The sequence below is a fragment of the Barbus barbus genome (genome assembly GCF_936440315.1).
Source record: "Barbus barbus genome assembly, chromosome: 1".
In the NCBI taxonomy this organism is placed as follows: domain Eukaryota; kingdom Metazoa; phylum Chordata; class Actinopteri; order Cypriniformes; family Cyprinidae; genus Barbus; species Barbus barbus.
The window spans coordinates 31,627,350-31,645,113 of NC_136729.1; the positions used below are offsets into that span (position 1 = coordinate 31,627,350).

Genomic DNA, 17,764 nt, shown 5'->3' on the forward strand with positions numbered 1-17,764 from the left:
CCACTGCTGAAAGCGCTCTGAACGAATCCGCGAGAGAATCTAAACGAATCTTTTAGTGCACCGATTCAAATGATTCATTTTACTCTACACTAAAGGAATAGACCCTATATTTCAAGCTTAGAAAATAAGTGGTCTGGCAGCTGTCGGCTAGTAAATGGATCACTGAAACTGTATTCTTTCCAGAAACAGTTAACCGCCTTCACAGTAGCAAAGTAACTAACTCCTTAAAAAAGTAATGCAGGTTTCACTCAGGCCAGGGGGGAGTAAATAGTAGCGCGCGATACAAAGACGCTTTTTACTAGACATAGAGTCACTGAGTGTCTCGTTTGACCTTCATTGGAGCGTGAATGGTTTTCTTATAATAAAAACAACACTTCTAGGTGAGCGATTGAGAGCTTCGTTGTGGACTAGATTTTACTACTAAACAAAACGGTTTTGTCTAGATTACAGATCTATATCCAGGCAATATTGGCCTTGCACAGTCGTTTGATGCTCAATTTATGTAATCTAGATTAGTACTGCGGTTCAGCAGAGAGAAAGAGTGAGGATGTCGATGCTGTATTTAAAATTACATTAAAACCAACACGCTTGGCAGTTCAGACAAGTTGTCCAGGTGAGCCCGCTCGGTTGTGCCCAGCACATACAGTATTATAATGCGGAAGTTGTAAAGCATGCCAATGCAAACTTGAGCATTAAAGAATGAGCAATTGTTTAAAACATCTAAAAAAGTCAATTGAATGGCACTCTCTTTGAATCAAAGCATTTGCATAAAATAAAAACGAGTAGCATTTTTGTAACACACTGAGCATCACGTTTCAGAAGAGCGCCTGAAGAAAACGCATTAATACTTACATCCATATCTAGGACGGAAACCGTCTGTCTCCTCAGAAGTTGACATGTTATCTCAAAAGTTTTACAAGACTTATTTCCTTGTGAGTTCTCGATGCAGATCTTTCTTGAAAACCCACTGATGTCATGGGCGTGTTCCTTCCTAAATCCTGAAGTATGCGTTTCAGGAAACACCCATTTCAAGAATATCAGTTCAAAACTTTTAACTGTGACTGCAGCCCCCTCTACTGCACACATATAGGTCATAGTCTTCCACAGCACTTAGGGATTCTCCAGCAGGGGGCCTCAGCAAGCTTCCAAGGGGTCTTAGGATAACTAATAATTATTATTATTGATAATAATTGTATTTTAAATAATTTATATTAAAAATTATTAAACTTAATTTTAAAAAACATGTAAATAATGTAAATTACATTAAATTTAAATGTAATTTTATTTAATTGTAACTTTTTTTAAACACAATAAAGTAGTGTTATATTATATTGACACTGCTTATGTTAATAAACAAATATTAAGAAAGAGGAAATGTATGTATGTACAGTTTAGACTATAAAAGTAGCCTATACAGTGTTGGCCAAAATTATTAGAACACTAGTATTTTTTTCACCAGCTAAAAAATGGTTTTAAGTCCGTTATTTCTATCTTTGCTGTAGTGTGTCAGTAGGGAATATCAGTTTACATTTCCAAACATTCATTTTGCCATTAATTGTAATAATCCAGTGAGATTTTTGTTTGCACAAGGAGTCTGACAACAGCCAGTGCTCCACACAGAGATCTGATCATCATCCAGTCTGTCTGGAATGACACGAAGAAACAGAACAAACTGAGACAGACTGAACTGTGGCAATGTCTCCAAGATACTTCAAGACCATCGGACACCAGTGCAAGCTTCATTTAACTTCAATGAATAGGCTAAATCTCGATAGGCTATTGTACCAGATATTAAGGGGTAAATCGAAATGTCAAAATGGGAATATTGCTTCCCCCCTCCCTTTCTTTATATAATACATAAAATGTTATTTTGCTTTGCTATTCTATTCTATTCTATTAATGTTAGTACATGTAACAGCTGCAGTGCACCTGCAAAGGTACAGTATATGAGAGCATGCATGAGAATTACCTATTGAACATGCAATAACCTGCTTGTTTGTGCTCTAGTCTCAGCGTCAACAAATAAATAGGATATCCTTTACCCAATAGCTGACCCGATATTATCCATTAACCGAAGTCAGGGCGGGGCATATCAGTTTATAAAAGAGCCTGTGAACTGTTAAGTAGTCCCTGTTTACTAAGTTGCCCGACCCTCCTCTACACCTCAGTGTGCTGTGACTGTGACCAGGCAGCTGAACAACCAGAAATATTGGACAAACTTATCTAAATATCTGGACAAACTTCCCAAGAACTCACAGATGACACATAGCTGTTCCAGCAGGAAACAGAGAACGAATTGGTGAGTAGGCTACCAAATAAAATATATTTTTATGTTTGTTTATTTTTCTCTGTAGCGTGCCTACATTTTTATATATTGGCCAATTGTCTGTAAACAAAACACTGAATAATTGGTTGGTGAAGTGTCAAACTTGTTTGTGTTTACATTTAGGCTATATTTTAATATATTTTTATTCATAAATAAAAATATATTTCATATTCAATTTCTTATAGCCTACCTATGTTTTTGCATAGGTCAAGGCTATGACTGCACTTCTGGGAAGATATCAGCCTCATTTGCCATCTTCAGAAAAACGCAGCATTCCACAGGTAAAGTTTGCTCCATCTCTTTGATATCCTCATTTCATCATATTAGAAGTTATTAAAGGTTTGCTTCAAAACAAACTTGATTATGATCTTCACATCTGATCTTTCTTTGTCTCTCTCTCTTCAGTGTGCTCTGGGGTCCCGCTGGCCATAAGACTGGGTCCACGCTTTGGGAAATTGTGTGAATGTGTCAGAGGTCATTAAAAAAGCAGCAAATCCATAATTCTTTCCTGAAGCTGTAAAGTCATGCGCCCGAAAGAGGCAGTATAGGTGGAAATCTGTTTTCTGAATCACTTGTGCAAGGTCTACGATAAGCATTCATCAAAATGCAGCATGACAAGCAATAGCAAAGCATGGGTTTAATGTGTTTATTCATTAATATTTTTAATAGTTGTCTTGTGTTATCAATAAACATAGATATTTTTCATCTTATTGTCCTCATGAATTATGCAGCTGTTTAATACACCACTAACAAACAAACAAACAAAAAATATTAGTATCAGTATTTACCAGTTCTGAAATAGCTTTGAAAGTAGCATTTAAAAAGTTATTTCAGCAAATATTCAAACTGAACACAAGCAGCTGGATTATAAATTGAGTCTGAAAATGGAATGGATTGTACTTTTCTTTCATAGTGACTCAATAATGATAGTTTATGTCTTCACCTACATATAAATTAGAGAGGTGTATAAAAAATATATATATATTTATTTTTTTAGTGGTTACATGAGTTCCAGTGTACTGAAATCTTGTAGATCAATTAATTATATACCTCTATATTATGACAATTTTCCACTCTATATATATATATATATATATATATACACATATACACACACACACACCTTAGACAAGGATGTTCAGCCAGCAGAGGTGTTTCTCTTCAGACAGTGATAGAGGGTGGGGCTATACAAATAGGCAAGCTAAATGCATTATGGGCAATGTAATTCGTATTCTCACTGTGAGCTAGATTGGAACATGCAACCCCATCACAAATCGATTTGCCAAAATATATGCAATAATTTAGTCTACAGAAAATGAGAAGTATAAAGTGCAAAATTGCAAAATGTGAATCACTGGCTACAGATGCACATCAGAAGTCAATGAACTAGAAAGTCACTAATTTAAAGACCCTGTAGTTTTATTGCCTTTAGGAATAATAGTGATATTTATCCTAAATGCTTTCTGCCAAGACAATAAAAATGATGTTAGTATAGTTCACAGAATGTAGTGTTCACAGAATTTCAGTTCATGAGGGCATCCAGGCCTTAACGTTTGGGTTTAGTTTCTCTTGATTACAGTCAATCATGGTAAAACCCAGGGGTTCAATAGTTACTCGGTGCAATCTAGGCCCTGTCCCAATTGATCTAAACAACAATGCCCTCTGAGGTACAATAAAAAAACATATTGTTAGGCAGGTACAACATACCAGATGTAAGATGGTATACCATCTGAGACTTTGCTATTTCTTACATTATCCTGCCGAAATATACAAAATACGTTTTCTCTGCTGACACCTGTCACAATCAAGCCTACAACATATTAAATGTTGTACATGGGGATATTCAAGCAAACTAACATGATACTTTATAAGTCCAACAAATGAACTAAATATGGTTATTATGACTCCCTGTGAAATAGAAAGTAAAAGGCCTACCTTTATTTGAACCTTTCTTAGACACTTTGTGCTGATGAATGATTAAAGATTATAAACTATTCTTCGGTGCTGGATGTTGTCATTTATGCATGACTTGCATTTAGCTGTATGACTTGTAAGGCTCTGTAACAAGACTAAAGCATGAATGTTTCCCTGGAGAAAACACACAGTCAATATATTGGTAGTTAAGAGTGCAACTTTCTTTTCCATTTCGTGAAATTGTCCCCTCGAGATACAGTGGTGCATTATTTAGGTGTCCTGTGTTATAAACACGGACTCTGGCACTTTAATGACCCCTAAATAAATATGTTGAACCTGTTAGTCATGAGCCAAACCACTGAATTATTCATTGTTCCAGTGTTTCATTGAATTATATTAGGGTGTAATACTAAACTTGCTTCACAACTTTGTTGTTTTGTTCTTCAGTTTTCATTCCTGTAAAGGTTTTTTTTTTCCAGGACTTGAAATTAATATATGCTTTTAATATATTTAAATGCATATTTTATTCACTGGACAATGATGGTTGTTGTGCAGAAAAATCTTTCTTGAAATTGCATTATATTTAGTACATTACAGTTTGACATAAACATAACATAAACAGTGAGATTTGATTTACTCTGACATGCTAATTACATTGTTTAACCACATAATGACCCATAATGACGAGGTGATTACTTGTTTTCAGCATGTTTGTTGCTCATAATATTTCTGGCAATCTGATTAAACACTCAGAGCAATACAGTTAATGCCTTTAGAGAGGCATGTTTGCAATATGTTATTAAAAAATTTAAATGTTTGGCAATTTTTTCATCACTTGTTTATGACAGATGCTTTAGTGTTGGAAAATACATCTGTAATATTATTAAACTACCTGTGAGCAGGACTTTAACTAGACCTCAGCATCTATATTTCTATCACCGCACAATTTCTTATGTCACTTTTCACAGGCTTTAATACAGCATGAAAATGATCCATCACCAACAAGGGATTGCAAAAGCACATTCTTTGATTCATAGAAGCCAACAGTATTTATAATACATTGCATCAGCTGAGAATTGGGAGCGTTTTGGTTCTTTGCACACACTTCATCAAAGCAAAAGGATTTCAGCAGTATGCCTACAGTTCTTTTATTGAGAAAACACAAATTAAATGCTTTTCTTTGTTTGCTTAATTAGTTGGATGGTAACTCACTATTCTTTCAGCTGCTAACTGCAGTTTATGTCATCATTCTTCACAAGATAGATATCCGTATTGATGCACATTCAATATTTAGTTATTAGTAAATAGATAGTAATTTAAATAGTAAATGAACTATTTAATCACTATTCCAATTATTTTCAACATACTTTACTGGTGTGATTGCTTTAAACATTGTCCAAATATTAGTGCACACAATAAAAACTGTGACAGAGGGGAACAAATCAAATGAGTATTGGTAATATAAATAATAATAAAGAATAATAATTAAAATAGAATCAAATAAACGTTCAAAAAGACAGTAATGAACATTAAGAACATTCTGTTACAGATAACTGAAAATATTCTGGTACAGCTAACTGTTGAAAATGAAGATCATAGCAGTAATTGGTTTCTGAGGGTGTTCAGCTCATTTGAGTCCTGCTGTGACAGATGCTTGATGACTGTCCACCCTCAGTAACACCTGCATTTGATCTTTTTCTGAAGGTTGTCTGACATGTGGAATGAAGTGGGGAAGTTTTCAAAGTATTTCATTCTTGTATAATGAAATGTATGGCAGTAGGAGAACGTGTGCTCTCTGTATCAACCTCGGACCCTCGTGCTTGTCAGTTTCAGTTTGTTTTTTTCAGTGGCCAGACAAATTCATTCGATTTTTGCTAAATCGTGCGTATTTTACGAGTTGCCAATTCGTATGAATTTGTACGAGTGACCTACACCTGACCACACCCCTAAACCTACCAGTCACTGGGATTTAGACAAATTCCCTGCTGAAAAAAACCAGCTTAAACCAGCCTGATAAACCAGCTATGACCAGGCTGGGAGACCAGCTAAAACCAGCCTGGCCAGCTTAGGCTGGTGTTAGCTGGTTTTTTCAGCAGGGTTGTACAAAATCGTACGAGTGGATTCAAACTTTAAATGAAAATGTATTTTGATTCTATTCAGTTCTCTACTAACATAAAAGCAATAAGAGCAATGACTTTGTTGAAGGACTTGGCACTTCCTTTGGACTGAAAGACTGGATGTCCCCGAACGGTTGTTGTATTATGTTTTGACGATGACAAACTCGCAATTCTGACTTTTTTTTCTCAGTATTGCGTGATATAAACTCCCAATTGCGAGTTAAAAAGTCTGAATTCTGAGATATAAACTCGCAATTGCGAGACATAAAGTCGCAATTCTGATATTAAAGTCAGAACTGCGAGATAGAAACTCACAATTCTTTTTTTTCTCGAAATTCTGACTTTTTTCTCAGAATTGTGATATAAACTCGAGAATTGAGAAGTTGAGAAAAAAGTCAGAATTGTGAGATAAAAAGTCGCAATATTTTTTTTTATTATTCAGTGGCGGAAACGGGCTTCCATAGTTCATATATAAGCCTATATATATAATGAACAGAATGAACATACATTAAATGTTCAACAAATATCAAACATGATTAAATCATTCTAAATCTCTAGGTGGTTAATTTAGCCTGTAGGACAGCCTACTGTAAGATTGGAAATGGATTTTTCTTGCCTCTGAAATACATTTTGAAGAAAATATTTTCTGAATGGGTCTGGCCATCACATCATTTGCAGCACAGCATGTACAATATGAGACCTTTTTTTAATGTGTTTTTACAAAATATTGTTTCCCTCATTGCTTCAAGTTAAATAACATGAAGTAGCCTACTTTGTCCTATGAATCTAAAACAAGTGTCGTTTTTAATTGGTAGCCTATTCGTTATTTTCATTGAGCACTAGAGGGCATTATTTGTTTACTTATCGTCAACATCGAGTCTACCCTTAGCTCTTTTATTGCATAATATAGTCCATTTTACAAGGTCAGATTAATAATGTTTCAAATGCTCAACAATACCTAATTTAAAAAAACTAAGATATTACTGAGCCTCCTTTATAAGGAACATAATGAGATTTTTATCTGACCCTTAATAATGTTTGGTTTTGAACAAAGGAACTGACAGTTCTGAACTGTATTCAAGTCATCCAAATGTTCATTTCCATTTTTTTTTAGCCTCCTCAAACGCTATTAAATGGGTGAAAAGCAAATACAGTCGAGATCTGATATCCGGCTCATAATTCCATAAAACGTATAATTATGAAATTGCAAACATCAGAAGTGAGACATTCCAGCAGGGTAAGATAACACAACACCACTGTACTCTTCAGAACTGAAGCCATCTCTTCCCATGTCTTTATCAGTCCTCGGCGGAGGGAAGCAGTTAGTGAGAGACTGAGTGACTCATTAAGTCTGCAATAATCAGCTGCTCACTTCTTTAATTATTTATGCTGTGTAATTATGCTTCTGCGGAGCTGGTGGAGTCTGGCAAAATGAAGAAGTGCTTGTTTTTCAAATAAATGCTCATTGGATTATGGAAACTCAATTTATTGATGGAGAGGATGTTGCTTGACATGACATTTGTGTGGTGGGTTAATGAACAGCTTCCTTGAGTCACTTAAAGAGATACTTGCAGTCCATCTAAAGGCTGCTCGGCTGACACTCATTCTATCCCCTTTGTATCTTGAAGATCATCTTCCCTCTGTAACAAGCCACCCAAACCTGTCCTGATTTCTTCCTGGCAGCTGTGAAGATGACAGGAACCTTGCTTTCAGAAGAGGCATCTGAGGCTCACTAGTTCTGTCTGAGAGAATATCATATGGACTGAGCATTTACAACATTACATTAGTTTCACCAATGTTTCAGAAGCTTATAACATGCTTATCCGATAACTCTTATATTTCCTATATGGGTTTATGTATATGCTTTATTTTTTAAGATGAACTATTTTTTCTAAAACATTGTTAGATTCCAATGTTTCCTGTCGTAGTTATGCATATATTTGATTTCAAAAACAGTATCATAGATATTAAACAATTTTTTTTTATGATTTTAAATCTGGAAAAGTGAACAGAAGTGACGTGTGGCCAAGTATAGTGACCCATACTTGCAATTCGTGCTCTGCATTTAACCCATCCAAGTGCACACACACAGCAGTGAACACACACACACCGTGAGCACACACCCGGAGCAGTGGGCAGCCCTATTGCTGCGGCGCCCGGGGAGCAGTTGGGGGTTTGGTGCCTTGCTAAAGGGTCTCACTTCAGTCGTGGTACTGAAGGTGGAAGAGAGTGCTGGTATTCACTCCAAAATAAAAATGGCTTGATAATTGAGACTGTTCAGGTTTTGGGGGGATTAAAAAAAGGGAGTTCATTTTTATCATTGTAGGGTGACACATTTATATGCAAATGAAGATATTTTGCATCCAATGTCTCCTTTAAAATATTGTAATTTTAATTAAAGTGATGAAGGATTTCGAAAGTCTGACAGTAATCAGTGTTGAGTAGCTACTACTGTAGGGTTAACGCTGCCTAGTTTACATGTTTGAAAATGATTAAAGGTTGAAAACATTAGAAATTTAGAAAAGTAATCAAAAAGTAATCGAATGTAATCAGTTACATTACTTTAATAAAGTAATTGAAAAGTTACACTTCTAATTACATTTTCAGTAGAGTAGCTTGTAATCTGTAATTTATTACATTTCCAAAGGAACCTTCCCTACACTGTATATATATATATATATATATATATATATATAAACACACTGTTACGGAGCCGATGAGACGCGAGACGTACGGATCCATGCACAAATCTTTATTAAGAGACGTGATCATGAAACAGGCATGGAATCAATAATGGCAAACAGGTACAACACAGGCAAGACAAAGAGTAATCCTAGGACAAGCGTGGGTCTTCGATCAGCAAACAATATCCAACAGGGCAAGGCAACGAGATAATCCAGGTACACGAGCAACAGTCCAAGTGAGGTACAAACAGTCCGAAACAGCAGGCAAAGGGGTAATCCAAGATACACAGGCAGGAGGTCAGGAAACAGGAAACAACAAGACAACACGAAATGACTAGACTTAGACTAGAAAACTAGGACTGGAAACGTGAAATGGCTCCGTAGTGTAGCTATTGCTAGAAGAGTGATATACGCTAATACTCAGCGATCTAAAGGAGGAAGTCCAAGGCTTATAAATGGATTCAGCTGTGTATGTGTAATCAGTGCATTCAGCTGTGTGTGTGCAATCAGTGCAATGGATCATGGGAACTGTAGTCTGGAGTGATATGTAAAAGTCTGGGTTGGTGTGATAGGCAATGTAAAGAGAAGACGACATCTGGTGGTGAGCAAACGGAAATGCATGGACAGGATATGTGACACACACATTAATATTTTCAATATAAAATTTAAATATTGTATACATTTATATATGCATGTGTTACTTATATATTAGCCTATATTTAAAGGCACTATATAAATATTTGTAAATTTAGTTATTTATGTGTGTATGAGTATGTGTGCATATATATATATATATATATATAGAGTGAAGTGACATACGGCCAAGTATCGTGACACATACTCAGAGTTCGTGCTCTGCATTTAACCCATCCAAAGTGCACACACACAGCAGTGAACACACACACACACACCGTGAACACACACCCGGAGCAGTGGGCAGCCATTTATGCTGCAGCGCCCAGGGAGCAGTTGGGGGTTCGGGGCCTTGCTCAAGGGCACCTCAGTCGTGGTATTGAGGGTGGAGAGAGCGCTGGACATTCACTCCCCCCACCTACAATCCTACAATATATATATATATATATATATATATATATATATATATATATATATATATGAGATTTTTACAGTTTCATTTTTTAGCAAATTTGTTTTAAAAAGTCTTTATCTAAATGTAAATTATTATATTAACTAAAATTATTATTATAAAATTTTAGAATACAAACACAAATAAAAATTATTTAAAAATCTATTTATAAATGTGTGCACATATATATTTATATAGAGCAACTAAACATATATGAAATAATTGAACAACTTGAAATAGAGCAGCTGAACAATATGAAAGTAACATACATAATATATTTTAAGGAAGTTTGTGTTTTAAAAGGTCTTTATAAAAATGTAAATGATTAGAATTATTATTATAAAACTCTCTTTGCCAATGATTATATAGTTTAATTTTCAAGCAAGTTTGAGTTTTAAGAGGTCTGTGACACAGCAGTTTTCTCTAAAGAATTCCTCTATTAATATTTACCATAGAAGTCACCCAAAGTTCTTCCTTTCAATTTCTTGGCATTTTCTGTCCCCCTCAGCCTGCTTTATTCTGTTATGTTGGCGTTAGCTTAAAGATGTGAAGTTTTTGTCTAAAAATGGATTTGAAGAAAGTGGGTGGAATGGAAGTGGAGTTGTTAAGCAATATTATAAAGCTTAATGCCACACACACGATAGCTATACAGTGCAATTACGGATATAAGCAACTCCTCATCAGAACAAATAAAGCTTTGTAGGCAGGGACGAGTAGAGGCGGATTTTTCAAAGACCCCTAATTACCTCACAATGACGCACAACAACTCAGACTGCAGACCTCGGTATGTGCGGACAGCCTTTCTAACAATTTTGTGAATATATCACTGATGCTTTTTGCCCCAAGCAGAAAAGTGTGGATGTAGAAAAGCTTTCCCTTTCTGTATTTGAAGTGACACAAGGACAATTTAGCAGAACAAATAAAACCAATGCAATATGCATGTGACAACATCAGTTAAGAATAAACATTTTAACAAGACAAATGTCAATCCCATTAAAGTCAACAATGCTTGTTCATTCTTCAAGGGCTACACACTGCTGTTTCGATCCCTCAGAAGCAAAGATGTAAATGGAAGGGTTTAATAATTCATCAACTTAAACAGAAAGCATGAAAGAATTATTAAAAGACAGATGATTACACATGAGCTCAAGATCCCCTACCAAACCTGCAGGAACAGAACGTTGCACGTTGTTATTTAAAGAAGCGTATCATACCCTTTGCTCTGTGTACTTTTTCGCTTTAATCTTCTCCTTAGGTATGACAGGCCGAATACAGACTTTGCAATCAAACAAGCTCGTTCACATCTGATCATCTTGTTTGGCTCTTATTTATCATTCTTTGCCCTGAAACACTCAAATTACTCTTTTGCTTTGTGCTTGACCATCTCATTTGCGCTCTAGAGAATATTTCTGATAGAGGTGAGACAGGCCAGTTCCAGTACAAACAGGCTCTTGCTGCTGTAACAGCTTGCATAATAATAGCTATAGTGATTCTAATACTGAGTACATGACAACAAGAAAGACCCTGGATATTGATGGATGCATCTGTTAAGGAAACACACTAACAGGCAAAGCTTCTGCTGTTAGCCTAATGACTGATGCAATCAGTGGACTGGAGTGTGGCCGTCACTGACACATGAGATAATCTTTGCTGCACAATGAAGTGACCTGATTCTGTGTCTCTCACCAAGCTGACATCTAATATAAGCCGCTGGCCACTTCACAGCTTGATTAACTGATTTGAGTCACATTTATCAGCTCCATTTTGGGGTTTTGGGATCTAAAGGCTGTCTGAAGTGTAACTGTTTGGCTTGTGTTTAGGGTCTGAGTGTTGACTCCCTCCCTATGACATAATGGGGAGTCTGTGTTGTGCACTGACAAATGAGGGTCTGGCACTAACAAGGGACCTCTGGCGCTGTGGTAAAGTGTTACAGCCCTCCAAGTAATTGACAGTTCAGATGCAAATCTTTCCTCTCTCTCAGTTATCAAGCCCCCTGTTGCTCTGCTGAAGCTCTAAAACTGCGTGTTTTTATTATCCTTTATAAACCAGATTTGATTAAGAAATATTCTTCTGAATTTAATCACAGCTCTGACTGCCCTTAGCATGAGTAGCGAGTGTGATTTTAGTTTTATTCAGTTCAACAAAGAAGAGTTTAATATTGAGTAACTTACATTTTTGAAAGAATACATCGTCTAGTTTTGGTTCACCAAGAAAGTAGTTACACAGTGGTGTTTCGTTATTGAAAGAATATGTGTTTTTAAATGACTTGTTGAGGGAATGATTCAGTGACTCACTCATAAAGACACAATACCTAACACAATACTTACACTTGCAGTCTTTGCACTTGACCAGTTTTGCACTACTATTTTCTGTATATTCAAGTGGGCATTAAAGGGTTAGTTCACCCAAAAATTTAAATTCTGTTATTAATTACAAAACCCTCATGTCATTCCAAACCTGTAAAACCTTCATTCATCTTTGGAGCACAAATTAAGATATTTTTGATGAAACGGAAGCAACGGAACTGAAATGTTTTGTGGTAAAAACGTAGTAAGGACATAGGTAAAATAGTGGTTCAACAGTAATTTTATGAAGCTACGAGAATTGTATTTCTTTGCGCACAAAAAGTATTCTCGTAGCTTCATAATATTTTGGTTAAACCGCTGATGTCACATGGACAATTTTAACATGGATATCCTTACTACGTTTCTGTGCCTTGAATGTGGTAGTTCTGTTCCTGTCTATGCAGAGTCAGAAAGCTTTCGGATTTCATCCAAATGAAATGAATTAGTGTTTTGAAGATGCACGAGAGACTTACGGATTTGGAACAACATTAGGGTGAGATTTTTACGATTGTAAATGTACTTACAGCCTTTGATTATCCAATAGGACCTACTTACATCAACAGAGCTTTATTTAGTTATTTAGATTTGTTATACTTTGCATTTTAAAATATCTGACCTCTAAATGTCTGTTCGGTAGTTCCCTATGTAACAGATAAAAGAATCTCGTAAATGTGATGCTTCTAATTAAGTCATAAAAAGCAGTTGCAAACACTGTACAAAAGATTAATATCTGCACCAATACAATACAATGTGCAACTCTTTATGTTTCATTACGGGTTACTGCCAAATTACCAACTTACACTAGAAATCTCAAACTTTTGGGGCACATGAGTTCCTGAATGTGATGTTGGGATACACTTAGCCTGAAATAGGCCCAATTAATTCCATCATTCCTGATTAAATCAGTGTTTTGAATTAATTGGTTGAATGAGCGATTCAATGACTTACTTATATAAACACTTGTCGCCACCTACTGACAACCTCCAGAAAGCATCATTGAAAAATCACCACTATTAATGCACAGATTTATGCTAATACATAGTTTATAATACTATTTTTAATCCTTTTTCTTCTTCCAATATATTTTTAAGCAATCAGATCATCATAACAACTGCTGATGACTGGCTGGAGAGTCATATATGAACCTTCATGGTAGGTAAATGTGACTTGAATGTCAGGTCTTAATTCACTTATGATTTTTCAACATTAGAGAGGCAATTAGGCCGTAATGCACTTAACTTGATCACCTGAGGGAAGAGGGAAATCACACACCCACACAAAATCAATTCCAACGCAGGGTCTTTCCGGCTCAAGTAATTTGACTCTCTCAGGAGGATTCATAAGGTAGAAAAAAGGTGGGAGGTCATCGACATGCCAGCCAAAGGAGAAAACAAACATCTTTGAACCAAAACAAAGGTGCCAGGATCTTAGAGTTCGGAAGAATACTTAGATAAGTCAGGAAGATAATGAATTCCGATCTCTCCCACACAACACCCCTGCATCTTCTTTGAGATTTGCCTTCAAAGGACAAAACCCATCTTCTTCTTCACTGCATATACAAACAACCTCCTTCAGTGGTTCAGGAAGCTTGTTTCTAGAGGCCAATAATCTTAATGGGAACTTAAAGGTGAGAGTTTATTATTAAAAGATGTCAGACCTCCTTTGTTGTGGTTGTTTGGCAGAATATATGTTATTTCCTCAACTTAAATCAGAGCCAAACCTTATTAGAGGGTGGCAAACCTCCGTCACACTGAAAGATTACAGCAAACTACCATTTATAAACTGTCAAGTCAACATGTGAATGAAGTCTGCCTGCACAACAGCAGCAATGCTTATGAGAAGTTTACTTCAACTGCCGGTGTGTATTTTAGGTTATGATCCTTTCAGCCATTCTCACACTTGGTCTGGATTTGACACCCTGTGGCAATCCTGTCCTATCCAGTAATCATCTTTTCAAAAATGATCTACACTGTTTTGACAGGAATGACACCCTCAGGACCTTATTTTAGCAGTGTGGAGAAATGTTATGCGAATAATGACCGTGAAAAGCGAAATGTTTTGCTGGTGTTAAACCATTGACATGCGTCCTTATGCATATGAACTATCTGCCTGTGCAAAATTGAAAAAAATTTCTTGGAAGAAGATGAAAATAGAGCTCATTTGACGTGAGTGGTGAGCAAAACTACCCCGACAGTGGTCGTATTAATAAACAGGTAACCGTGCTGAGGGAAAAGTTTCTGACAGGCAATAATACATGTGGTAATTGGAATGATATGACTCATGCAGCCCACAGAGCAGTTAGACGGACCTGGTTTGATTCCTGCCTCTAACCGACAAAAGATCCTCATGAAGCAACTAAGACCGGATCAAAGCGAGGCTTGGCTTTGCAGTAATCAGCAGGAAACAACAAATAACACATTCTGTGCCTAGAATAGGATTAATCAACAAAAATGGACAAGCATCTTTTATAGCAGCCACTTCTAAATGAATTTGTTGGACATTGAACATATATTAACTAACTCCATTCTTGTGTACAGGACATTAAATATAAGAAAATAGCATTTTTTTATTTTGTCCTGGTCTTTTGCAGATTTTCTTTTTGGCAAGCTACTGATGTTCCTTTTTCAATAAAGGCTGTGCCTGCTACACAAAAAGCTGACAAACCTGAGATGAATGCAAGCAGGACAGCTGGTAGAGGGACACTTAAGCTTCACCATCTTTATCACAAATGTGTACATTCTTCCATTACTAAAAATAAGTATTATGGTCATCCTAAACTTAAATGCACTGTTTTTGTTAAGTGAATACAGATAAAGTGGGCCTCTTTCAAATAATTTGTCACTGGAATTGTTTTTAAAATATATTCCAAATAGCTACATTAATGTCATCCATGGAAGAAAGAGTGGGGTAAATTGTCACATGGGGATTTTTATTTTATTTTTTATTCTAATTCTTTAATAGACTAATTTGCCTTATTATCATAATACTTTACTAAAGCTGTTGGGTAACAAGCGTGCACAGTATTTAGATTTTAACTGAAACTTATAAAAAATATGTTCTCTGAACAACATTATTTTCATAAATTGCAGGTTGGGTAAAAAGTGATGTTTCAAATGTCACATTTTGCTGTTTTATTTATTGTTTAGTGTTGAAAATATCCAGTTTAAACCAGATCCAGTCATATACATTTTCTCCCAGACTGTTGGCTGGTTCTAACTGGCTTTAGGCACTTTTAATGGCTTAATGTTTGAATAACTGTATCTTCTTTCCTCTACATTAGTACTGGTGGAAATGTTTAGAAGTGTTTTGTAGCTAGATATAAAGTAATTTACAAAAATAAACCTGATGTAAACAGTGTTATAACTAGCCCCATCTTCCCTTTTCCAAAGTGGATCTGAAATCTGTTTCATACTGCTTTTTATGTATCCAACTTGACAAAAACAAAATCATATAATAATTTGTAAACATTTCCAGCATAAGACTTGTTTTTCTCCCCTCAGACGTCTTTCTGTCTTGTTTTGGACATAAACTCGCCAGCTTTACGCAATGAGTCATCGTCGGCGTCCTTATTACGCATGGACAAAAATCAATGTGTAAGGTGGAGCAAAAGAAGGAGCGAGTGAGTGGTGTGTCAGCGGAGCAGATATAAGGTGATTGGACCGCGGGAAGTGAGTGTTCACTTGAATCTCAGTGCAGAGGACGCGTTCAGACTTGGCTGTGACCATGGAGAGCTCCAAACTCTGGACCACAGCGATGGCATGCGCTGTGCTGGTCTCCTGCATTCAGGGTGCTGAAATGGACTTTGACAACGAATCCGACTTAGAAACGAGAGCTTTGAGAGAGTTTTACCCAAAGGACCCGAATCTTACCAACGAGAAGCAGCTCGTAAGTATTGCGTAACTCTCGGCGCATAGAAAGCAAATGATGTTCCCTTCTTTAAAAATATTTTACATTAAATACCTGAACATGTTCACAGCTCGGGGCTTTACATGACGTTCTGGAGAAACTGCAGAGTAAACGCATCTCACTCTGGGAAAAGAAGTTTGGGCGCGTTCCTACAGTGAGTAGCACAAAACATGAGATTTTTGTCTTTTGCTATTTGATATTTAAACTAGTGCAAAATACGGCGATGACCAGATTAAAATCACACATTTACCATTTACATTTGCTCTTAACAAAACGCTGACAATGATTTCTCTAACGTTTACGCTTTGCTTTCACATCAGTGCGATGTTGGGGAGCAATGCGCCATCAGGAAAGGATCAAGAATCGGCAAAATGTGTGACTGTCCACGTGGAGCGTTTTGCAATTACTTTTTGCTGAAATGTTTGTAAAGATAAAAAATGGATTGTGAATTGGAAATATACACATGATATTGCAGATATTTATACATGATGTGATTTCTATTTTTATGATTATGAAGTGCAATGAGAAGAACAGATGCATTTGAAAGCTTGTTTAATTATTTGCTGCTCTTGATGTGTAATTAAACCTGAATAAACTGTGTGGACGTTTGTTTTCTAAGGCAGTCTGCGTGTTTCCTCTAGTTAGTAGTCTATAATAAATGTTTTGTGGTGGCATATGAACAAAAAACATTCTGCACTGTAAAAAGCATCTTACTAAAAAAAAAGTTTAATAAAAAAAAAAAGCTTAAGTTTAATTGCTATCTTCTAGTGATATCAAACTGGTGACCTGCAGTAAAAAAATAAAAAAGGAATAATAATAATAATAATTTGGACCTTTTCAACCACTTTGAATCACTACGGATGAAGAAAATTGAGTTAAAATCAAGTAAATGAAAATTACAAGTGAAATATAAATCACTAAACATATTGTAAAATGTTAAAAGAATCTAATAAGTTATTGTAACATTTAATCACTAATGAAAATTATGATAAACTTACTGCTATTGCTGGTTCCAAAACAAATAAATAATTATATGAATATATAAAAGACATTTACACTGTTCATTTAGATATTACAAGACATCAAGAAGAATGTCAAATTTGTGTATTTAATAAATTTTTTTCTAGTGCCTGGAATGAGATGTGTGGCAATTTAAGAGAGTTAAAAGAAATGGAAAATCAAGGTGATGCGTTTAATAAAACACATTCCCTGAAACTCTATCATTACAACAATCGAGTTTCAGAGAATGTGTTCAGTTCCTTGTTATTTTCTTCAATTTGTCTCACACATCTCATTCCATCCGTATGCATGATTTCAACAGCATAGTTATAACAAGGGTTCAAAGTATGTGACATTTCTGTATTACAAAAAGCCTGTGACTCATAAGA

General features: G+C 35.8%; 2 protein-coding genes across 2 annotated transcripts in view; one reads left to right on the top strand and one right to left on the bottom strand.

The window, feature by feature from the left end:
- Positions 1–1,036, bottom strand: part of LOC306885183 (ras GTPase-activating-like protein IQGAP1) — a 51,059-nt gene extending 50,023 nt beyond the window's left edge. The window contains exon 1 of the mRNA XM_079441558.1: positions 853–1,036. Within this exon, the coding sequence (XP_079297684.1) occupies positions 853–898 (46 nt within the window). The 5' untranslated portion in view covers positions 899–1,036. The remainder of the gene's footprint in view (positions 1–852) is intronic.
- Positions 1,037–16,193: 15,157 nt separating this feature from the next.
- On the top strand, positions 16,194–16,991 carry LOC306843404 (cocaine- and amphetamine-regulated transcript protein-like; the record flags this gene model as incomplete). The annotated part of the gene is made up of 3 exons (XM_079374891.1): positions 16,194–16,355; positions 16,447–16,530; positions 16,697–16,991. 3 exons carry the CDS (start codon positions 16,194–16,196, stop codon positions 16,802–16,804), a joined length of 354 nt encoding a protein of 117 aa, XP_079231017.1. The 3' UTR covers positions 16,805–16,991.
- Positions 16,992–17,764: the final 773 nt, after the last annotated feature.